Source organism: Sciurus carolinensis, chromosome 3 (assembly GCF_902686445.1).
Source record: "Sciurus carolinensis chromosome 3, mSciCar1.2, whole genome shotgun sequence".
Lineage (NCBI taxonomy): Eukaryota > Metazoa > Chordata > Mammalia > Rodentia > Sciuridae > Sciurus > Sciurus carolinensis.
In genome coordinates this window covers 167,894,194-167,919,120 of record NC_062215.1, presented here as the reverse complement: position 1 = coordinate 167,919,120, position 24,927 = coordinate 167,894,194, and the positions used below count along the sequence as shown (strand labels likewise).

Genomic DNA, 24,927 nt, shown 5'->3' with positions numbered 1-24,927 from the left:
TTCATCTTTAAAAAACAAAAAAACAAAACAAAACAAAAAAAAAACCACTATCCCACCTATAAAAACATTGTGAACTTGCCAGTATTTATTTTAGAGCAGGGTGGCACATGCCTATAATCCCCGCTACTCAGGAGGCTGAGGCAAGAGAAATATAAGGTTGGAGCCAGACTGGGTAATTCAGTGAGACTGTTTCAAAATAAAATAAAAATGCCTGGGGGCATGGCTCAGTGGTAGAACACTTGCCTAGTATGTGTGAGACCCTGGGTTCATTCCCCAGTACCCACCCCCACATGAAAGTACTTATTGCAAGTGCATAAGCAGGTTCAGAGCATAAAGAGTCAGACAAATGGGAGACAAATCTTTTCCTTACCATGAAGATGAATAAACTGAGACCCAAAGAAAATTGACTTAATTTCAATCACAGAGACAAGAATGAATCCAATACTGTGTTAAGCCAACCACACAAATGCTAGTTGAATATACATTGTATATCTCTGGAATGTTCATTATATGATTTACTTTTGTCATAGTTACAATGTGGATCTGGAACTGGACCACTGTTTTAGTCAGTTTTAATTTATTTATTTATTTATTTATTTATTTATTTATTTATCACTGTGACCACCAGATCGGACGAGATCAATTTTAGAGAAGGAAAATTTTATTTGGGGATCACGGTTTCGGAGGTATCAGTCCATAGATGGTCAACTCATCATGGTAGAAGGGTGTGGAGGAGGAAAGCAGCTCCGGACATGGCCACCAGGAAGCAGAGAGTCTTTGCTCACCAGGGACAAAATATAAACACAAAGGCACACACCCAAAGATCCACTTCCTCCAGTCGCATCCTACCTGCCTACAGTTGCCACTCAGTTAATCCCTGCCAGTGAATTAATATACTGATTAGATTAAAGCTCTCATAACCCAATCATTTCACCTCTGAATTCTCTTGCATTGTCTCACACATGAGCTTTTGGGGGACACCTCACTTATAAACCATAACAATTCACCTCTGATAGAATTTGCCTGGGGCAGCTTCTTTTTAGCTCTCCACCTTCATTCCTTTACCTGATCACAGCATCTGTCTCCAAAGGCTGCCAAGACAGTAAATGACCTAAGGTTGCACAGTGCCTGGCACATAGCTAGTGCCCCCAAATTGGGGCCACTATTACAAAAATCGTGTTTACTATTGTACATTTGAAAAATGTACAAAAGTAGAAGAAGACAGACTATTAGCCAGATTCCTGTCATCCAGCAGAAAGAAATGTTAAATTTTTCCTTTTGGTTTTTTTTTTTTTTCCCTTATGAACAAATTATGTTTTTTTGTTTTTTTTTTTTACCATAGCAGATCAAACATTATTTTTCACTTTGCATTTTATCAATTATTGTAATCTCACATTAGCTGTTTGGTATTATAAATCTGGTATTATAATCTCTCCTTAAATTTTATTTTTAATGACTGATCAACATTCCAATGATTGTCAGAGATAATTCAACCATTCTCTTAGTTTTAAATTATTACTATCTGTGCGTCTAATGAATGAGCTTCATAAATGACATCCCAAATAAAGTTTCCTCACAGTTTGGTATACTTCCATGGGATAAAAAGTAAATACTGGATCAGTGAGCAGAAAATTCTTTGTCACTTGATATGCTTTGAGAGTCTAGTATCTAGAATTTTCCTAATAAACTCCTGCTCCACATATTGCTTTATTCCTTCATATTGCACAACAGAAACAGAACCTGCATAGGTTTTTGTAATTCCTTAATTCTAAATTGGATTGAAAGAAGAAAATGTTATAAAAACTAGATAATTTGATAACCTCTATTTCCTATTTTTATCTTTAAGCAATTCAAGGTAACAGGATTCTTCTCAATTGGAAGTCAAAGAGAAGGTGAAGAAGTCAACTCTAAAACATTGTAGAAATCAGTATGGAGGTTCCTCAAAAGACTAGGCATGGAAACACCATCTGATCCAGCTTCCCACTGCTCTGTATTCATCCTGAACAGTTAAGGTCATCCTACTGCAGTGATACATGCATGCCCGTGTCTACAGCGGCACAATTCACAATAGCCAAGTTATGGAGCCAGATGAGGTGTCCGTTAATGAATGAATGATTTTTAAATACAGCACACATACATAATGGAGTTTTATTCAGCCATAAAGAACAAAATTATGTCATTTGAAGGAATATGGATTGGACTTGAGAGCAATATGTTAAGTAAGATAAAAACCAGACTCAGAAAGTCAAGGGTCATATATTTTCTCTCAAATAAGGAAGCTCCAGAGGGGGAAAAAAGGAAAAGAAAAGAAAGGAAAGGAAAGGAAAGAAAAGGAAGGACTGGGACTGGGGCTCAGAGGTAGAACATTTTGCCTCACATGTGTGGGGACTGGGTTCGATCCTCAGCACCACATAAATAAACACAATAAATAAAATAAAGGTATAAAAATAGAAAAGAAAAAAAAGAGGAGTGAATTTCATGAAAACAGAAGGGGGAGCAATAGGGTAGAGGAAGAGGTCTGGAGGAGGGAAGGGGGCTGAAAAGGGGAGGCACTGGGGGTTGCAATAGACCAAATCAGGTCATGTGCATGCATAAACACGTAACAAGGAATTCCACTATTATGTGTAACTATAACACATCAATAAAAAATGATTCTAAACACTGAGTTTGATACCTCTTTTGGCTTTTTTTTTTTTTTTTTTTTTTTTTTTTTTGGTGCTGGGGATGGAACCCAGGGCCTTGTGCTTACAAAGCAAGCACTCTACCAACTGAGCTATCTCCCCAGCGCCTCTTTTGGCTTTTTAATTAGAGCATTACAGGCATACCTAAGAGCTGGGTTCATTTCGTCACAGTCACACGTGCATGGACTTGGACCTACTCCACTGCAGCTCCTGGTGCCTGACTCCCATTCCCTCCTCCCTCCCTCTCCACCTCCTTCTTCTACTCCGCTGATCTTCCCTATATCTTTATGGTATCCACTCCCTCTGCCTTTCTCCCCCCTTATTTTGCTCTAACTTCCACAGAGCAAAACATTTGACCCTTGATTTTCTGAGTCTGGTTTATTTCACTTAACGTGAAGTCAATACTCTTCAAATCCTCTAGTTGATACCTTTCTAAATCAATCAGATTCACAAACCAAGTTGAAATGAAGGCTTGAATTTTAGCTAGATTGACTTAATATATTCTGGATGAAAAAATCATAAATCAGCCTCTTAATCACTTGTATGCCACTTAACTCCCGTAGATTCTGCCTCACTTAATTTCTATTGAGGCGTCACTCACATAGCATAAAATTAACCACTCTGAAGAAAATCCAATGGATTTACCTATTCTGGATATTTCACATACATGGATTTCATATATGGCGTGTATTATGTGACTTTTTAAACTTTCACTTTATATCAAGTTTTGAGGCTCACCCAGGATGTAGTGTGTATCAGTACCTTATTCTCTTGTATGGCTGAACAATGTTCCCGTGTATGAACATACCAGTTTGCGGGTTCATTTATGCATTGTTGGTGGATATTTGGGTTGTTCCTATCGTTGGACTATTCTGAATAGTGCTGCAATGTCCCAATCACTGTAACAGTGCAAAAGTACAAAACAAATAAGGCTCAGTCAAAGTCTACATGCCATCCTTAAATTTGGCATCACCAACAAAGAGACAAAATTACATGATGCCTCCTGATATGATGTAATGGAAAATATACCCCATCATCTAGTCAGGTATGGGCTACTTTCTCTCCTTTTTTTTTTTTTTTTCTTTTTTTCTTTTTTTTGCTTGCCATACTGGGAATCAAATCCAAGCACTTTACTACTAAGCTACTTCCCCAGCACTTCTTATTTTTTATTTTGAGACAGGGTCTTGCTACGTTGCCCAGTCTGGCCTTGAATCTTCCATTCTCCTGTCTCAGCCTCCTGAGAGCTGGGTTTACAGGTGTGTGCCACCACACCTGAGGCAGAGATGGGTCTTTCTACAAGGTAATTGGTTGAGGCGGTTTAAGGAAAGCAACCGTGGTGTAGGTCTGTGATCCTAGCAGCTCGGGAGTCTGAGGCAGGAGGATCAGAAGTTCAATACCAGACTCAGCAACTTAGTGGGGCCCTAAGCAACTTAGTGAGAACTTGTCTCAAAATAAAAAATCAAAAATAAAAAGGGCTGGGATATGGCTCAGTGGTTAAGTGCCCTTGGGTTTAATACCAGGTACCAAAAAAAAAAAAAAAGGAAAGCAATGTTGTAAAAGATTAAAACCAAAAAGTGTAGCCTGTAGGGCCTGATCCAGTTATAAAGGAAAGGTTGAATGAGACTATTTTATCACTGATAAATTTCCTGGGCATGATAATAGGAGTGTATGTGTGTTACTGGGAATCAAACTGAGGGCTTTGCACATGCTAAGTACCTGCTATACCACCAAGCTACATACTTAGCCCAAATGATTTAGATTTGTGTAGAAAATTCTTGTTTTCAAGAGACACATTACAGAATTTAGAGATGAAATGTCATGATGATTACAACTTAATTTCTTTCTTTTTTTTTTTATTTTGGTACCAGGGATTGAACCCAGTCAGGCTGGGGGATTTAACCTCTAACTCACATCCCCACCCCTTTTTCAAATATTTTATTTAGAGACCGGGCCTCACTGAGTTGCTTAGGGCCTCAATAAGTTGCTGAGGCTGCCTTTGAACTCATGATCCTCCGGCCTCAACCTCCCAAGCCACTGGAATTATAGGCATGTGCCATAGTGCCCAGTGATTACAATTTAATTTCTTATTTTCAAATTTCTTACTTTCATCAGCATTGCATGTCTTATATGTGTGGAGAGAAAGAGGAAGGAGATAAGGAGAGAGGAGAGAGGGACAAAAAAAGCAAATAACAAAATGTTGGTGAGTTTAGATCAACAAGAATGTTTGTTTGTTTTGGCACTGGGGATTGAACCCAAGGGGTAATTAACCACTGAGCAACATTTCCAGGCCTTTTTATATTTTTATTTAGAGATAGGTTCTTGCTAAATTGTTTAGCACCTCGCTTTTGCTGAGGCTGGCTCTGAATTCATGATCCTCCGTGCCTCAGCCTCCCCAGTTGCTGGGATTACAGGCATGCGTCACTGTGTCCAGCAACAAGAATGTTTTTAATTTTTTATTTTATTATCATCAGAAGACTTAACACGAGATCTACCTTTTGACAAACTTATAAGTGTATAATTCCCTGTTGGTAATTACAGCATGGTATTTGTGATATAGTAAAAAATATATATTTGGTTTTCTTTCCAGTTCCTGCCATAGATCGCTTTAAACTTTTGCAATTTCCTGATCAAGAGGGGTGTCAGGTGCATCTTTTCTTCTAATATTTGTACTCTGACCTGGGTTCCTGACACAGAGCTCCTAATGCCCAGAATTTCTGGGTGACAGCAATGTCTTTATTCTAAAGAGGCACCTCTTGGTGAGTTGCTGGGTGGAGTTGGTTACCAGAAAAAGCAAGCCAGGATTAAAAGCTGGGAAACTTCAGCCCCACTCCCATCCTCCAGTAAGGGGAGAAGGGCTGGAAATGGAGTTAGTAGCCAATTGTGCCTAAATGATGGAGTCTCCAGAAAATTCCCCAGAATGCTGGGTTTAGAGAGCTTCCAGGTTGGTGAACGCATCCAGCACACAGGCTAACATGGTGGCATGGCCCAGCTCCACATCCATTGTAATTAAATGACAAAAGTTGAGCGTTTTCCTGAGTTCTGTGAACCATCATTGAAAAATGACTGAGTTCAAGGAGAGAGTTGTTGGAACCCCCAGTCTGTAGCCAGTCAGAAGCACAGGTCATTACCTGAACTTGAGACTGACACAGGAAGCAGGTGCAACCTAGTGGACTGAGCTCTCAGCTCATCGGATCTATTGCTAACTCCAGAAAGAGGGCCAGAATTGAACTGTAGATGTCCTGTTGATATATGGAGAACTGAAGAAAGGCTGGGGCGGGGGCGCTCACCTGGCTCTCAAAAATTAACTCAAAATGGTTGACAAATCTAAATATAAAATGCAAAAACCATAAAACTCCTAGAAGATAACATAGGATAAAATCTAAGTGACCTTGAGTTTGGCAATGAGTTTTTAGATATGAAACTAAAGGCAACAATCCATGAGAAAGAACTGATAAGAAGCCGGACTTGATCAAAAATTTAAAAGCATTGCTCTGCAAAAGTAGGTGAGTGGATAAACAAACTGGTACATTCACACATTAGAATATTTTCACCATTAAAATGAAATGAGCTATCAACCATGAAAAGACATAAAAGAAACTTAAGTGCATATTACTAAGTAAAAGAAGCCAAGTGGAAAAGGCTACATACTGTATGACACCAATGACAAGACATTCTGGAAAGTGTGAGACTATGGAGACACTAATTCTAAGGTATAAAGCCACCCTTCTCTCCCATTACAGGAATTTCCGGCCTCCCCATCACCTGTCAATCTGCGATCTGCAGGCCTCTTCCGTTACAGGAATTTCCGGCCTCCCCATCACCTGTCAGTCTGCGTTCTACCCGCCTCTTACGTTCCAGGAATTTTTGGCTTCTGCTGCCGTCATCTTCCTGCCTCCCACATTACGTCCTAACATGTTATTGGTCTATCAGTCAGTCTGCAAGAATTCTCCACCGCGATTGGTTCCTCCCATATCTGGGAGAAGCCCTATGTCATTTCCTTCTTTTTTCTTTTTTCCACCCCAAGCGGACCTTATCCGCCCCATAAATAAAGTCTTTTGCGTGAGATCTCATATCTGCAGATCGTTTTTTCTGGGAGCTACCGGTGAGCCACAACTGAGTCAGCGACCCCTAACACTAATAAGGTCAGTGGTTAGCAGAGGTTAGGGAAGAGGGAAGGATAAATAGGTAAAGCACAGAGGGTTTTTAGAGCAGTGAAGCTACGGTATATTGTGCTCATGGGTACTTTCATTATCTGTTATTCAGACTCACAGAATGTACAACAGCAACAGTGAACCTGAGACAGGAACCTAGGGAGACAGGCTGCCTTGAAAGAGAAGCATCCATGAGCCATTGGAATGCACATGTTCATGAATTTTTGAAATGCAATAAAAAAGCATCAGTGAGCAACCCAGCCCAAGTCCTTAGCCCCTGCTCTTGACCCATGTCCTTGCCTGCAAAAAGTAACATAAGCAATATGCAAACAAGCACAGAGAAAACTGGCATGAAACTGTATACTCTGCCTGATGCCACCCTTGGTCCAGCCCCGAGCAATTGTCCCCCTATAAATACTAACACCCCACCAAGGGGTTACTGTCTCCCCTCTGCAGATGGCTAGCAATCTCCCTTCAACGTATATTCCCTGCTTTATCCCAAAGGCTTCTCAATCTGTGGGTAGCCAACATGCTCCTTCACATTCTCAAGATGGTGGGCATTCTCCCTCCAGTGTGTATTTCTTACTTTATCCCTCCAAAACATCTTTCCCTTCAGAGTCCACATTCTCCCTTGGATGTGTATCTGCTTTCCTAAATAAATCTGTGCCTGTAACTAATCCCTGCTGAAACTCTTTTACATCAAGTGTACCAAGGACCCCATTGGTCCCAAGTCACATCTTCCTCTCCAGGAACTCCCCTGGTAACAAATTCTAACGTAAACCATGGATCTGGGGGGTAATGATGTGCCATCATGGATTTGGCAACTATTTTTTTTTCCCACTCTCTTCAATGTGACTAATTTACTCAATTTAATTAGTCAATACAGTCAATGTCACTTGTTACAGTTTTGCCTCCTTTTTTTTTTCTGTAAACAAATGGGATACAAGTTGTTTCTGTTTGTACATGGCATAAAGGCATACCATTTGTGTAATCATTAATTTACACAGGGTAATGATGTTTGATTCATTTTCTCCCTTCCCCCCACTCCTCCCACCCCTTTTCCTACTATACAGTCCTTCCTTCCTCCATTCTTGCCCCCCTCCCTAACCCTAACTCTAACCCTAACACTAACCCCTCCCACCCCCCATTATGGGCCATCATCCACTTATTAGCGATATCATTCTTCCTTTGGTTTTTTGAGATTGGCTTATCTCACTTAGCATGATATTCTCCAATTTCATCCATTTGCCTGCAAATGCCATAATTTTATCATTCTTTATAGCTGAGTAATATTCCATTGTATATATATACCACAGTTTCTTTATCCATTCATCAATTGAAGGACATCTAGGTTGGTTCCACAATCTAGCTATTGTGAACTGAGCAGCTATGAACATTGATGTGGCTGTATCTCTGTAGTATGCTGATTTTAAGTCCTTTGGGTATAGGCCAAGGAGTGGGATAGCTGGGTCAAATGGTGTTTCCATTCCAAGTTTTCTAAGGAGTCTCCACACTGCTTTCCAGAGTGGCTGCACTAATTTGCAAACACACCAGCAATGTATGAGTGTACCTTTCTCCCCACATCCTCGCCAACACCTGTTGTTGTTTGTATTCTTGATAATCGCCATTCTAATTGGGGTGAGATGGAATCTTAGGGTGGATTTGATTTGCATTTCTCTTATTACTAGAGATGTTGAACATTTTTCAATATGTTTGTTGACTGCTTGTAGATCTTCTTCTGTGAAGTGTCTGTTCATTTCCTTAGCCCATTTGTCGATTAGATTATTTGCATTCTTGGTGTAGAGTTTTTTGAGTTCTTTATAGATTCTGGAGATTAGTGCTCTATCTGAAGTATGATTGGCAAAGATTTTCTCCCACTCTGTAGGCTCTTTCTTTGCATTGCTGATAGTTTCCTTTGCTGAGAGAAAGCTTTTTAGTTTGAATCTATCCCAGTTATTGATTCTTGCTTTTATTTCTTGTGCTCTGGGAGTCCTGTTGAGGAAGTCTGGTCCTAAGCAGACATGTTGAAGCTCTGGACCTACTTTTTCCTCTATAAGATGCAAGGTCTCTGGTCTGATTCTGAGGTCCTTAATCCATTTTGAGTTTAGTTTCGTGCATGGTGAGAGATATGGGTTTAGTTTCATTCTGTTGCATATGGATTTCCATTTCTCCCAGCACCATTTGTTGAAGAGGCTATCTTTTCTCCATTGCATATTTTTGGCCCCTTTGTCTAGTATGAGAAAATTGTATTTATTTGGGTTTGTGTCCGTGTCCTCTATTCTGTACCATTGATCCACCTTTCTATTTTGGTATCAATACCATGCCGTTTTTGTTACTATTGCTTTGTAGTAGAGTTGAAGATCTGGTATTGTGATACCCCCTGCTTCACTCTTTCTGCCAAGGATTGCTTTAGCTATTCTGGGTTTTTTATTCTTCCAGATGAATTTCATAATTGCTTGCTCTATTTCTGTAAGGTACGTCATTGGGATTTTAATTGGAATTGCATTGAATCTGTATAGCACTTTTGGTAGTATAGCCATTTTGACAATATTAATTCTGCCTATCCAAGAACATGGGAGATCTTTCCATCTTCTAAGGTTTTCTTTAATTTCTTTCTTTAGTGTTCTGTAGTTCTCATTGTAGAGGTCTTTCACCTCTTTTGTGAGATTGATTCCCACGTATTTTATTTTTTTCGATGCTATTGTGAATGAGGTAGTTTTCCTAATTTCTCTTTCTGAAGATTCATCACTTATGTATAAAAATGCATTAGATTTATGTGCATTGATCTTATATCCCGCTACTTTACTGAATTCACTTATGAGTTCTAAAAGTTTTCTGGTGGAATTTCCTGGTTCCTCTAAGTATATAATCATATCATCAGCAAATAGGGATAGTTTGAGTTCTTCTTTTCCTATTCGTATCCCTTTAATTTCTTTGGTCTGTCTAATTGCTCTGGCTAGAGTTTCAAGGACAATATTGAAAAGAAGTGGTGAAAGAGGGCATTCCTGCCTTGTTCCAGTTTTTAGGGGGAATGCTTTCAGTTTTTCACCATTTAGAATGATATTGGCCATGGGCTTAGCATAGATGGCCTTTACAATGTTAAGGAATGTTCCCACTATCCCTATTTTTTCTAGTGTTTTGAGCATGAAGGGGTGCTGTATTTTATCAAATGCTTTTTCTGTATCTATTGAAATAATCATGTGATTCTTGACTTTAAGTCTATTGATATGGTGAATGACATTTATTGATTTCCTGATGTTGAACCAACCTTGCATCCCTGGGATGAAACCCACTTGATCATGGTGCACTATCTTTTTAATATGTTTTTGTATGCGATTTGCTAAAATTTTGTTGAGAATTTTTGCGTCGATGTTCATTAAGGATATTGTTCTGAAATTTTCTTTCCTCAATGTGTCTCTGTCTGGTTTAGGTATCAGGGTAATATTGGCTTCATAGAATGAGTTTGGGAGGGTTCCCTCCTCTTCTATTTTATGGAATACTTTGAGAAGTATTGGAATGAGCTCTTCTTTAAAGGTTTTATAGAACTCGGCTGAGAACCCATCTGGTCCTGGACTTTTCTTTGTTGGTAGGCTTTTGATGACTTCTTCTATTTCATTACTTGAAATTGGTCTATTTAAATTGTGTATGTCCTCCTCGTTCAGTTTAGGCAATTCATATGTCTCTAGAAACCTGTTACTGTCTTCAAAATTTTCTATTTTGTTGGAGTATAGATTTTCAAAATAGCTTCTAATTATGTTTTGTATTTCAATCGTGTCTGTTGTGATATTTCCTTGTTCATTCCAAATTTTAGTGATTTGGGTTTTCTCTCTTCTTCTCTTTGTTAGTATGGCTAAAGGTTTATCAATTTTGTTTATTTTTTTGAAGAACCATTTATTTTGTCAATTTTTTGTATTGTTTCTTTTGTTTCAATTTCGTTGATTTCAGCTCTGTGTTTAACTATTTCCTGTCTTCTACTACTTTTGGTGTTGGTCTGTTCTTCTTTTTCTAGGGCTTTGAGCTGTAGTGTTAGGTTGTTTATTTGTTGAGTTTTACTTCTTTTATTGAATGTGCTCCATGAAATAAATTTTCCTCTAAGTACTGCTTTCATAGTGTCCCAGAGATTTTGATATGATGTTTCTTTGTTCTCATTTACCTCTAAGAATTTTTTAATTTCCTTCCTAATATCTTCTGTTATCCATTCATCATATAATAGCATATTGTTTAATCTCCAGGTGTTGGAGTAGTTTCTGTTTTTTACTCTTTCATTTATTTCTAACTTCAATCCATTATGATCTGATAGAATTCAAGGTAGTGTCTCTATCTTCTTGTATTTGCTAACATTAGCTTTGTGGCATAATATATGGTCTATTTTAGAGAAGGATCTGTCGGGGTTTCCGGGATCCCCAGCCTTGGGCACGGTCAAGATGGAGCCTGGTGCTGAGCCAAAAGCGGCCAGCTATACAGTAAACAACCAGCGAATTCCAATGATTGGCTAGTTAACGATGTGATTAGAGCATGCCCCCCTCGTGTACCTATTCTATGCCTGCAGCTGTCCGCGTGTTTACCTCGTGTGCTCTCCCCTGATTGGTTGAAGTGTATATAAGCTTGGTGGGTGGGGGAGGAAGAGGGAAGCTGAAGCTGAGAGTAAGAAGAAGCTGAGAGTAGGAGAAGAAGCGAGGAAGAAGAGTGCGAGCGAGGGCGAGAGCCGAGTGGGAGAAGCGGAGCGGCCGAAGCAGGCGTGAGCCGAGCGGGAGAAGCGGAGCGGCCGAAGCAGGCGTGAGCCGAGCAGGAGAAGCGGAGCGACCGGAGCAGGCGAGAGTTGAGCAGAGGGAAAGAGAGCGAGAGAAAGAAAAGAGAGAAGGGGATAGAAAAGAGGGAAAGAAAGGAAGACTGTGCACAATAAACTTCCAAAGCTTCAGACGTTTGTCGTGTCTCTCTCTGCGGGCAGAGGGAACGCGATAAGGATCCATGTGCTGCTGAGAAGAAAGTGTATTCACTCTTGGTTGGATGGTATATTCTATAAATGTCTGTTAAGTCTAAATTATTGATTGTGTTATTGAGATCTATGGTTTCTTTGTTCAATTTTTGTTTGGAAGATCTGTCCAGTGGTGAGAGAGGCGTGTTAAAATCACCTAGTATTATTGTGTTATGGTCTATTTGGTTTCTAAAATTGAGAAGGATTTGTTTCACATACATGGATGAGCCACTGTTTGGGGCATAGATGTTTATGATTGTTATATCTTGCTGATTTATGCTTCGCTTAAGCAGTATGAAATGTCCTTCTTTATCCCTTCTGACTAACTTTGGCTTGAAGTCCACATTATCTGAAATGAGGATGGATACTCCAGCTTTTTTGCTGAGTCCATGTGCATGGTATGTTTTTCCCCATCCTTTCACCTTGAGTCTATGGGTATCTCTTTCTATGAGGTGAGTCTCTTGCAGGCAACATACTGTTGGATCTTTCTTTTTAATCCAATCTGCAGTCTATGTCTTTTGATTGATGAATTCAGGCCATTAACATTCAGGGTTATTACTGAGATATGATTTGTATTCCCGGTCATTTGGTTCATTTTTTAAATTTTATTTATTAATTTATTTTTTTGACACAACTTGGTGCCTCCTTTATTTGACAGTTCCTTTAGGATAAGTCCTCCCTTTGCTGATTTGCTTCTTTGTTTTTTATCTCTTCCTCATGGAATATTTTGCTGAGAATGTTCTGTAATGCTGGCTTTCTTTTTGTAAATTCTTTTAGCTTTTGTTTATCATGAAATGATTTTATTTCATTGTCAAATTTGAAGGTAAGTTTTGCTAGGTATAAGATTCTTGGTTGGCATCCATTTTCTTTCAGAGCTTGAAAAATGTTGTTCCAGGCCCTTCTAGCTTTTAGGGTCTGGATTGAAAAATCTGCTGATATCCGTATTGGTTTCCCCCTGAATGTAATTTGGTTCTTTTCTCTCACAGCCTTTAAAATTCTGTCTTTATTTTGTATGTTATGTATTTTCATTATAATGTGCCTTGGTGTGGGTCTGTTGTAATTTGGTGTATTTGGAGTCCTATAAGCCTCTTGAACTTGATTTTTCATTTCATTCTTCAGATTTGGGAAATTTTCTGATATTATTTCATTGAACAGATTGTTCATTCCTTTGGTTTGTTTCTCTAAGCCTTCCTCAATCCCAATAATTCTCAAATTTGACCTTTTCATGATATCCCATAGTTCTTGGAGATTCTGTTCATGTTTTCTTACCATCTTCTCTGTTTGCTCAACTTTGTTTTCAAGGTTAAATATTTTGTCCTCAATATCTGAGGTTCTGTCTTCCAGGTGTTCTATCCTATTGGTTATGCTTTCTATGGAGTTCTTAATTTGGTTTATTGTTTCCTTCATTTCAAGGATTTCTGTTTGGTTTTTTTTCAATATCTCTAACTCTTTATTGAAATGATCTTTTGCTTCTTGTATTTACTCTTTTAACTGTCGATTGGTGCGATCATTCAATGCCTGCATTTGCTCTTTCATCTCATTATTCAATGCCTGCATTTGCTCTTTCATCTCATCGTTTGCTTCCCTGATCATTTTAATTATGTACATTCTGAACTCCCTTTCTGTCATTTCTTCTGCCATGCTGTCGTTGGATTTTATGGATGTAACATCTAGATTTGTTTGGGGCATTTTCTTCCCTTGTTTTCTCATATTGTTCAGGAATCAGTGGATTATTAAGATATTGCTGTTTTCCTCTATTGACTTATAATGTCCCTGAAGATTGCTAGTATATCCCCTCTTATCCTTCAGTAGCCTAAAGTCTTGGAGGAAGTTGATAATGCGCTGCTCTACAAGGAAGCTGCCTCTCTAGGGTTGGTGACCCTCAGGTGGGGTATATTCCCTGATAGTGGGCAGAGGTGCCTCCACTTGTTGACCAATGGTCATCCAAAGAGGAACTAGGCTGTGGGCTGAGGCAAGGTCTGTTTGTGCCTGTGTCTCTGGTTTTACCGTCCTTGTGGGAAAACCTCACCTGGCAGGGAAGACTCACCCAGTGGGGAGGTCTCGCTGCTCAGTTCCCCTCCTAGAGGTTCCCCTCAATCTACAACTACCGCCTGGTCTGGGCTGCCTTCCTCTGCTACGTTCCCAGGGGCCTGGACCTACCTCCTGGGCCTGGGAGCCTCACCCTTTGCAGACGAGTCTCCTTAGGCTGCCTCTCCTCAGAGAATCTGCCCGCAGTCCTGGAAACTTCGCTCCACCCCTAAGCGTGTCTCTGTGCGGCTCTTCCACCAAGAAGCCGCCTAGCTCCTGGGACTCTGCTCTGCACCTAATCGCCTGGCTATGTGGCCCCTCCTCTGAGCCGCCACCTGGAGCCCCGTACAATAGCTCTGAGTCCCAGAGACCCGCCACACACCTCTTCCTCCGGACAGCCGCCTAGTGTTCCGATGCAGTCACTAGGAGTGCAAGCAACTCAATTCGCGTCTTCTCCTCCCGCCAACCGCCCGTAGCTCTAGGCAGTCACTCTGAGTCCAAGTGACCCGCCCTATTCCTCCTCCTTCTCAGAGTAGCCCCCCGGGTGTTCAGGAGCGGTCACTCCGAGACCAAGCGAGCCACCGCACTCCTCCTCCAGGCAGGCCACCGGTGTTCAGGAGCAGTCACTTTGAGTCCAAACCACTCACCACTCGCCTCCTCCTCTGAGCAGCCACCTGGAGCTCTGATGCAGTCATTCCTAGACCAAGCGACCCGCCGCGCTTCTCCTCTTCCTCCGGGCAGCCCCCCGGTGTTCAGAAGCGATTGGTCTGAGTCCAAACAGCTCGCCACGCAGCTCTTCCTCAGGCAGCTGCCCGGAGCCCCAGTGGTTGCTCCGAGTCCAAGTGCTGTGCTGAGCTGCCTCCTCTACGATGATCCCAGTGGTCCGTGTTTACCGCTCCAGAGGGGGGAGTGGCATCTCGCCGAGCAACTCTACTTCACAAAGTTCCCTGCGTTCCGGGGCTACCGCCCCATCCAGGACACCTCCCCAACGGGAGAGACTCACCCGGTGACTTTGAGTTGGTCCCAAGTCTCTCACTATCTCCTCTTTTGAATCCTGCGTCCTGGAGCAACATGAAATGCAGCCGCCCTCTAGTCCGCCATCTTGAAACCTCGGATTTGGCAACTATAACAAATGTACCACTCTAACTGAAGATGTTGACAATGAGGGAAGCCAGCTCTGTGGGGGATGGGTAGGAATTTCTGTACCTTCTTCTCAATGTTCCTGTGAATGTAAAACTCCTTTAAAAATATTAAAGAATTTTTAACCAATGGTATTTAAAACATGGAAAAATAATTGGTTAGTTAAATACAAATGAAATACCCAGAAAGTCTTTAGAATAATTATGGCTTATTGAAAGACTCAATAAATGTTAGTTATTAGTTAGCTGCCAGTGACTACTTGAGACTTTTCTTTTTTTTTTTTTTTCCTTTTTTTTTTGGTACCGGGGATTGAACTCAGGATCACTCGACCATGAGCCACATCCCCAGCCTTATTTTGTATTTTATTTAGTTGCTTTGTGCCTTGCTTTTTGTTGAGGTTGGCTTTGAACTCATGATCCTCCTGCCTCAGCCTCCCAAGCCTCTGGGATTGCAGGCCTGTGCCACCACACCTGGCTACTTGAGACTTTTTAAAACACCAGTTTCATATGGGTCAACCCAGTGTGTTCTCTGATTTCTTCTCAGATACACACATTATTTGGATAAAAATAAAATTTAAAAAAATAGGTAAATGGAAGGAAAGGAATATACCACAATTTTAACTATGGTTAGTTCTAGAGTATGAAATTTTTCTAGTCTTGATAGGGGACAGAGAGATGAGCCTGGTGGGAACAAGAGGTTGAGGGAATAATTCTGTAAACTAAGCCCACCATGCTGACCCCACAGGCTTTCTTTCCTAAGAAGCAATTTACCTGCAGCCCTGCCTGGCTTAAGTGACAGAATATGTCACATTCCTCAGCAAGATACCTGTTATCTGCAAGAGAAATGCAGGTCCAAATAATGTTGATAAAAGGAGACCAAGTTACCCTGAAGGGAGAGATTTTTGTGACCCTTTTCACAGACCAGATTCTGGAACTCAGGGAAATAAGGATAATTCCTCTTAACTATAAAATCTGCAAGAATTTATGGTTAAGAATCTAATCAGAACCACTCACAGCATGGACCAAAGTGATCTAGAGTGGTCATGACAGTGAGGATTTCAAAGTCTGATGTCATTTTGCTGTCAGTCAAAAGTCAAGAGGTGGACCTGGGTGGAACTCTCTGGAAACTTCTCTGGGATCCTTAACAAAACTGGAGTGTAGAGAGGCACACCATCCCTCTCCTCTCTGAGAGGACCCACTCTTTCCCTTGAAGAGTGTCCCCTTTCCCTTTTCCTATTCCTTCAATAAATTCATGCCTGTTATTCTGAGAGACATATCTGAAATATTTCTGATTTGATCTCAAGAAATGGGGTTCGAAGGGGGGGCCTTCATGCTGCTTCAGTTTCCTGGAAGGCCCCAACCCTGTAACTGTCTCACTTAAAAACTCTTACATATTTTTCAACTTATCTAATAGCATGAATTATTATTATTATTATTATTATTATTATTATTATAGAAAATTATTTTTAAAAAGAAATAAAATGATTCTACAAAGAGAGAAAAAAAATCAGACCAACCTTGCAGAACAAGTCTACTTATATAAGAATATTCACATCTTTAAAATGATTATATTAAATTCCCATGAGCAGCCTGCATCAGAAAAGCATTATGAAAACTGTTAAAAGTTCATTTGTTTCCATTAAATAGTGACCAATATTAAGAAATAATTTAAAATATTTATCTGGTGCTGGGCACAGTGACTTAACACCTGTAAGGCCAGGGGTCGGAAGGTTAAGGCTCAAAGGTCTCAAGTTAGAGATCAACCTCAGCAATTTAGCAAAATCTTGTCTCAAAATGAAAAATAAAAAGGATTAGGGATGTAGCTCAGTGGTAAAGCACCCCTGGTTCAAGCCCAATATCAACAACAACAATAATAATAATAAAATATGTAATTCATATAGGTATCCTTCCGATTCTCATCTAAGGAGTTTTAAAATTGTTCCTACAGTTCCTTTAATCATTTAACATAAAACACAGAAAATAAATGGAATGCAGAAGCAAGTAAAACCCATTAGCACTTCTTTTCATTCTTATTCCTAGAAGCATTATACTCCAAAACACTAAGTAATGCCATCTGTTGAATACAAAAATGTAACATTCTTCTGATTTTTAAGATTCTTATTTTAAGAGAATTTATCTTCTAGAGTTGCTTTTTCTTTCTTTATATGTGTGTGTGTGTGTGTGTGTGTGTGTGTGTGTGTATAAGGGAGTGGTACTGGGGATTGATCCAGGGGCACTTCACCACTGAACCAAATAGCTAAATACCCAGTACCACCAACCCACCATCCCACCACCTCCTTTTTGAGACAAGCCTCCTCCTCAGCCTCCTGGGTAGGCAGAATTACAGGTGTGCACACTGCACCCAGCCCCGCGTCTGCCCAGATGGCGCTAAAAGACAGACTTCAAATCCCTTTGCAGAATTCTGTAGCATCATCTTCCTAACAGGTGGGCCTAATCCACACAATGTTTAAAAAGCATTACTTAGAGGGAACAGCATTTCTCTTGTTCTATAGCAAATCCAGCATTTAACCCACTTCTTTGCCTTAAAAAAGGCACATACATCCTAACAAAGATACAGTTAAAACTGGTCCCATGGTCTGAGTATTTCAGAAAGCTTCCAAGCTTAACGATGGAATAAGTATAGCCACCACCTGAAAGCCATGGACACAGTCCACTACACAGGGGCACATGAGAGTGCACCCAAGTCTAGGACGCTATTATAACTCAAGGGAATGTTACAATGCCCCCCCAAATTACCCAGATTAAGGGAGACTGAAAGGCATGATGACGGACTACAGCGAGTGGATTCCTTTGCTGTAACAGGACATTAGTGGGGCAACTGCTGGCACATGAACGAGGCAGGTCAGGGCTGGAGCTGGACTACCTTCCTGATCAGGCTGTTTGTATTGTGGCTAGGTAAGGGACGTCCTTGACTTTAGGAAATACATACTGAAGAACTTAGAGGGAAGGGAAACCACATCTGCAATTTACTCCAAAGAGTTCAGAAAATAAGGATATGGGGAGAGGAGGAAAGGGATAAGAGACAGGAACAGAGAGCAAGAGCAGGGGACAGGGCAACATTGCAAAATGTGAGCATTTAGGGAATTGGATTAAACATTATGGGAAATTTTGTAACTTAATATCATTTTTTATTTCATGTAATTATTATTTCTGAAATTATTTCAAACTAAAAGGTTTAAAAAATTAATGGCTCTCCCTGAGCTCCACAGAATCAAAACATCTGTGAATGTACACTTTGACAAAAATCCCTAGGTTCTTAAATGTGCTCTGAAATTTGAAAACTCAATATAAATAAAACCATATAGTAGAAAAGTCACATCATTGAGATGTCAGTTCTTTCAAATTAATCTATAGACTGATCCCAACCAAAAATTTAATTCTAATCAAAATGCTAGCAGACTTTGTGTGTGTATGTGTAAACTGAGATGATACTAAATGCATATGGAAATTGTAAGGCCCTAGAATAATCAAATCAACTCTGGAAAAAAAGCACAGATGTCTGAGAATTAATACCACCTGATTTCAGAAATTACAAAGCTATAGTTAGCAAAACAGCATGTACTGACATCCAGATAAATCACTGGTGCAGACTAAAAATCCAGGGGCCAGGGGCAATGGTGGTACAATTCACAAGCAGTATAATTCATGAAAGCTGCAATCTAAATATTCACCAAGAGATGAATGGACAAATACAAATATATCCCTTCAATATAGTACTATTTAGAAACAAAAGGCAATGAGCTATTGAAATACACAGCAACAAGAATGAGTGTCTGTTGGGGGCTGTGCCTGCTAGAACGGCGCCTGATCACATCGGCAGTGAGGAGGTTAATTGACATAAGCCACTCAGGTGATTTATCACTGGCCGTATTCAGTTAAGTCCACGCGCATAGTGTGTGCACAGGTGTTCCCCAGCGCGCCTGCTCGTTTTGACACTTGCTGTGATAGGGCAGCTGACTCCTCGCCTGATGGCAACTGGTGTGGCCCCGCCCTCCGCCTCCTGGAGGGAATATAGGCGGGTGGTGGGCGGGGCGCCACAGTAAGAATAGCAGCTACCAGAAAGAAGCGGAGTAGAAGCCACTAGCAGAAAGGAAGAAAAGGCGGCAAGCAGATAGAAGCTGCGAGTAGGGGCAGCGGCGGAAGGCAGATCGCAGAGCAGAGAACTGAGAACACATCTTTAGGTTGCAGATCACAGATCGCAGTATGCGGGACACATCACTAAAGCACCTCAGATAGACACATCCTTAGTTCACAGGATGCAGGATGCACCTTTAAGAAGAAGCAGCAGAACTAAGAAGATAAGATTTCTGAAAGTGTCGTCTCTCTCTCTTAAGCAAAGTCTCTCTCTCTCTCTCTCTCTCTCTCTCTCTCTCTCTCTCTCTCAGAAAAGCCTTTCTTCCTCAATAGCCCAGGGAACAAGGCAACAAGCGAATAAGCGAGAAAGCAGCCCAATAAAAGAAAGATAGAAGCAGTTCGTTTCCAGTCCACCACCGATAAAGACCTGCGCAAATTGTTGCTGCAGGCGGTGACAAATACCTGCAGATTTGGCACCGCAAAGAGCCAGCGACAAGTGTCAAAATCATCATGCTGAATTGAAAGAAGTCCAATTAAAAAAATGAACCTATGAGATTCCTTTTACATAAAACTCCATAAATGCAAACTAATCTGTAGTGACAGAAAGCAAATCAGTGGTTGCCTGGGATGGAGGCCAGGAAGGAAGGGTATGGAAATCTCTGGAGGATGATGGTGATATTGTGGTGATGATTTCTTACCAAATTATATGCTTTAAATATGTGCAATGTGTATGTCAATTATATCTCAATAAAGCTGCTTAAATAAGTAAGCAAGCCCACTCAGTAAAAGATCTTGGTTTCACCACTTATATGTGGTCTTAAACTTCTTGAGTTTTAGTTTTTTCTAAAAAAACAAATAAGTGTGCACAACCGTAGAAATGAAAAGATGTACCCCATTTGTATACAATGAATCAAAATGCAGTCTGTAAAAATAAAAAATAAATAAGTAAAATAATACTTGCCATGGGGTTGTAGGTAGAAGAAGGACAAAAATGTTTCGGTTTTCCACTTTGTAATTTAATGGTTTAATGGTTCACAAACTAATAAGCAATGTTTCAATTTCTTGGATATTAAGATTGGATAACAGGTATTTAACATTTCTCTCAAGGCAACAGTATCTGATTTCATGACTAAATGAAACATTTGACTCCTTTAAAATAAATCCCAAGTGCTAACAGCTTAAAACTATTTGCTTTTCTGATGGTGGCAAGAAAGATGCACTCAAGGATTTGAACTAGAATCTTAAATATACATAGTTAATAAAAGACTGCTTGTTGTGACTGGAAATAACTATTTTGTCAGCACCTTACTTTGAAATTCACAATTAAATGGAAAGAAGTTGGCATTTATCTTTCCTTTCCTGTAAGAACTGAAATGTAGAGTAGTCAAATGGGCCCATATGAGGAGGGAAAAAAAAATTATCCTTGCAGAAATTCTAGCTAATAGATGAAGAAAGAATGATAGGATAAGCAAACTGTCATTTTGTAGTATCAAAACAATTCAAGCAAGGATCATGAAAGTCACTAAGGGAAAGGTCAACGGCCAGTGGGGAGGGTTCCTTCACAGCATTATCACCTCTCAAATCGATTCATTCCTGGACCCACTGACCCACCTCAAACACTAATAATGGGACACCCAGACACCATGTGCATCCTGATGAGACAGAATGTGAAACACACAGCAGCATCTTAGAAGTCCTGCCAAAAGGGTTTCATCTAAATCTAATCAAACATTTAGCTCCATCTTCCTTTTTTTTTTTTTGGTGGGGGAGGGTACCAGAGCTCAAACTCAGGGGCACTGGACCACTGAGCCACACACCCCCAGTCCTATTTTGTATTTTATTTAGAGACAGGGTTTCACTGAGTGGCTCAGCGCCTCAATTTTGCAGAGGCTGGCTCTGAACTCTCTATCCTCCTGACTCAGCCTCCCAAGCCAATGGGATTACAGACACATACCTCTCTGTCAGCTACATCTTCCATTTTAAAAGAAATATGGGGGACAGAGGAACAAGTTAACACTACAAAGAAGCAATCAGACAGATCCACAAAGTGATTTTTCTGCAGAATACATGACTTGACTTCTTCAATGCATTCCTGACAAGAAGCAAATGGATTAGCACTTTTCTATATGAAGAGATATAAAACCAAATGCAACAGGTGGGTCTTGTTTGGATCCAGGTTCAAATTGCCAGTAAAGATGTATTTTGACACAACATAGGATATCTGAATATGAACTTGGCTTAGATGATTTTAAGCCATGTGACAACAGTATTAACTATGCTACATGTGACAACAGTATTATGGCTACATATAAAATACTTTTTCAACTATACATACTAAAGTGTTTAAGATTTAAAAAAATCACAATGTAATACATTCTTAAATATTTTGAAAAAGAACAGATAAAATAGGGCAAATTATTAAGTCATTATAAACAAAGATAATGAGTCTATTAGAACTCACGTCCTTGTCTCTACTTTTCTGATGAATTCCATAATACAACTTCCAAAATATACTAAATAACAAGTTCCTAGTAATACGAATGTCAAATGTATGATATGAAAACATTTAAACTAATTGTCTGCAGAGCCACTGTAGTTTGATTCAAATTTGGCATGGCTTCCTGAGCACCTGTCACATTCTGGTCACTAATCTAGTCACATACGGCATGTGTGGCTTAGTCATTGACTACTGAGCCCTGTGCCTTTGTGTGATCTACTTCTCTTCTAGATTCTTCCTTGCAACTTGAGGAAAGGGTAGTCCCTACCTCACAAGGTCACTACGAGGATTATGTGAGTTAGAACTCTCAGTGTGGGTAACTCCTATCCTGGGCAACAGTGTAAACAGTCGTACCAAGAACTTCTCGCAAAACTTCTGCTGCTGGGTGCTCCTTCCCTGAGCTTGTAGACTCGAACGCCCAGACAGACCTTTCTCACAGAACCACACAGACAAACACAATCAATGACATACAAATACGATCAGCAACATAAAAACACAATCAATGATAAGCACCATGAAAGACAGTGAATTCTGAGAGATTTGCTGCATGATCAGTTAGGAAGTCAGGCTACCCTGTCAAGTCACTGCATGAAAGCAGGCACACAGTGGCTGAAACAGGGACCTGGGGAAGAATACTTTCTTACATCCCGCTCTTCCACCTGCTATTAACTGTTGACCTTGAACAATTTACTTGACCTCTTAATTCCCTCATCTGTACAATGAGAGTAGGAATAGTCCTTACCTCATAGGTTGTCCTTGAGGATGACAGGGATAATAGTGGAAGGTGCTTGAAACAGCACCAAGTACATACTGTGCACTAAATAAGTTTTCTTAAATAAGTTTGTCTTATTATCTCATTGGTCCTTTGAGCCAGAGCTAAATGGAGTATAATGCTACCAGCCCTGTAAGGGCCTAATGAGTAAATGTTTTAAACTACCTTTTTCATAAGCCCTCACTGCACACCAGAGCCACCTGGAGAGTTTTTGTTTGTTTGTTTGTTTTGTTTTGTTTTTAAATCCTGATGCACAAGCTTCGTTTAGAAATGAATAAATTAGAAATTCTAGGGATGGAGCTTGAGTGTCTGTCTCTATTTTCAGAAGCTCCTTCAGTGATTCTCACCAGCAGCCAGGGTTGAGAATCACTGATCCAGACATTCAAAATGTAAATGCAATTTCGAAAGTGTAAAAGTCTATAATGCAATGAGCTTATTATTCAGTCCCAATAGTGTGCAAGTCATGATCTTAGACCACACAGAAGATTTTCTGCTTTCAGAAGAGTTTAAGTTTGCATAGAGGGGGGGTTCCCAATAATTCCTCTTGCTGCCACCCCACCCCCTTTTACTCCAAGAGCACAATAAACATTAAGAAGCACTCAGGTAAGCCTCCCTGAGACATCCAGGGGTTTAGCTTGTGAGCTTTAACAGCATATGTGGGCTTAACTTGGGAAATCACCTGGAACACACTCCTGGGTCAGATGATTTTCAGAGAGGAGCCACACAACTCAACCCAATAAGTGGTGAGTTCCTCGTAGAAAGGCACCTTTCTGTCCCCAGAAGATGATAAACACGGAAAAGTTAACAATGCTAATTTGTCCTAAAGTTGGGAAGACAGGATTCAATGCCTAGGCATTATTTTCGCATTTAAGAATCGACAGTTCGAGGAAGGAGTTTACCAACTTTTGAGGAGCTGAAGTGCCATGTTCTATAGCTTGATGGGTCATGGCTACTTTCGGCTGGACATAATTGCAAAAATTCACCCATCTGTATATTTATAGTCTATGACTTTTATTCTATGAGGGTATGAGACACCTCACTTCAAAAACAATTTTTTTTTTGGTAAACAAGTTATTTCCTACGAGGTTCTCCTGGAGAAAGAAGTCAAGGGAGAGACCCACATCAGCTCCCAACGCCCCCTTCTGACCTGCCTGCTCAGAGGGGACAGGCAAGCAGAGTGGGAAAGTTCGAAGCAAGGGCTCGGATGGGGACTGCCTGGGGTGAGGTGACGCGCCCAGGCACCGCGGCGCAGAGCACCGGGTCGTCTTACCCAGCAGCAGGAAGCTGACCACCCACTGCAGCGCCGCCGCGGTCTGCAGGCGCCGCGCCAGCGGGATGTTGAGCGGCGCAAACTCGATCTTCATGCTCCCTCTCCCGCGAGGACCGCGCCTGTCGCTGCCACTGGTACCTCACCGGCGCCGGCGGGAAGTGTGGGGTGGGATCTGGCCTCGCACGGGGCACCAACTGGGCGGAGAGGAGCGGGCGGGGACAGATATTGGCCCTGGGTTGGAGGACGCACCGGGGCTGAGGCTAGGGGCTGCCAATCACTCGCGCCCCCGCAGGCTCGGGCCCAAGCAGCCGCAGCGCTGCCGCTGCAGTGGCCGGCGCGCACCCGTCTCGGTGAGAGCGCGAGTAGGCACAGGGGACCGCAGGAGGGGACAGAGGCTGGCGGGCCGAACTCAGCAGCGCGGGCTCCTGCAGACCTGGCGAGGACCTAGCAGCTCCACCCGCATCTGACCATTGTTCTGCTGATCGACCCCCGAGCGCTTGCTTCAGCATCCGCCCTTAAACCCACCCCTTCCTCCGGGATGAATGAATGGTAGCTCAAGGAATCGCAGGGAAGCTGGGGAAAGTGGAGGGTCTTAAGTTTTATTGGTCCGTGTCCCCACCGTAGTCCCAAACTCCGTGGGGGAAGGACAGGAGCTGCTTTCTCACTTTTGTGTCCTCAGATCCCTGCAAAGGTTCTGGACTCTTTCCATGTGTTCATTCATTCAGTTCGCATTTACTGTGAAATTACCACGTGCCAGGAGCCATTCTGGGTGTTGGGGATATGCTGGATAACCAAGCGCCCACGTAAAATAACAACTCTGTTAAATCTACCAAGGCCAAATATGAATGACCATGGCCTTGGAACACAGGGATTCAAGTTACCCAAGTGACATGTGCTATGGTGGAAGAGGTTACATGAACTTTTAGAGTCACAGAACAAAACAAAGTCATAAATACGTTACCTGTTATACTGGTGGAGAAATCAAATAGGCAGTGGCTTCAGCAAAGCAGAGAGGGCTTTCCTGAAGGTTTCAAATGTTACCTTCTAGCATTCTTAGCTTTAGGGTTGAATAAAGATGTCTGCTAAACTTAGTGATATATTCTGAAAAGTTTATCTGGAAGTTTATCTATTAGTTACTAGAATGTTAGGTCAGATACAAAAGTTAAGGTAAATGGGTATTAAAGGGTCTAAAATAGCCCAAGATAATTTTGGCTTTGGATCTACAAACCTTCCATCTTTCTACAATCCCCACAGCCAGGTCAAGCAGTCTGCAGAATTTTAACATAATTGTGGCTTCTTCAAAGAATTTCAGATCACAG

The 24,927-nt window shown here is 41.1% G+C and overlaps 1 protein-coding gene across 2 annotated transcripts in view; it reads right to left on the bottom strand.

Moving 5' to 3' along the window:
* Positions 1 to 23,797, bottom strand: part of Mogat1 (monoacylglycerol O-acyltransferase 1) — a 45,656-nt gene extending 21,859 nt beyond the window's left edge. The window contains exon 1 of one of the 2 annotated variants that reach the window (XM_047547486.1): positions 23,609 to 23,797. In XM_047547486.1, the coding sequence (XP_047403442.1) occupies positions 23,609 to 23,702 (94 nt within the window). In that variant the 5' untranslated portion in view covers positions 23,703 to 23,797. The remainder of the gene's footprint in view (positions 1 to 23,608) is intronic. The other variant, XM_047547487.1, reaches the window with a different exon arrangement.
* Between the last annotated feature and the right edge of the window lie 1,130 nt (positions 23,798 to 24,927).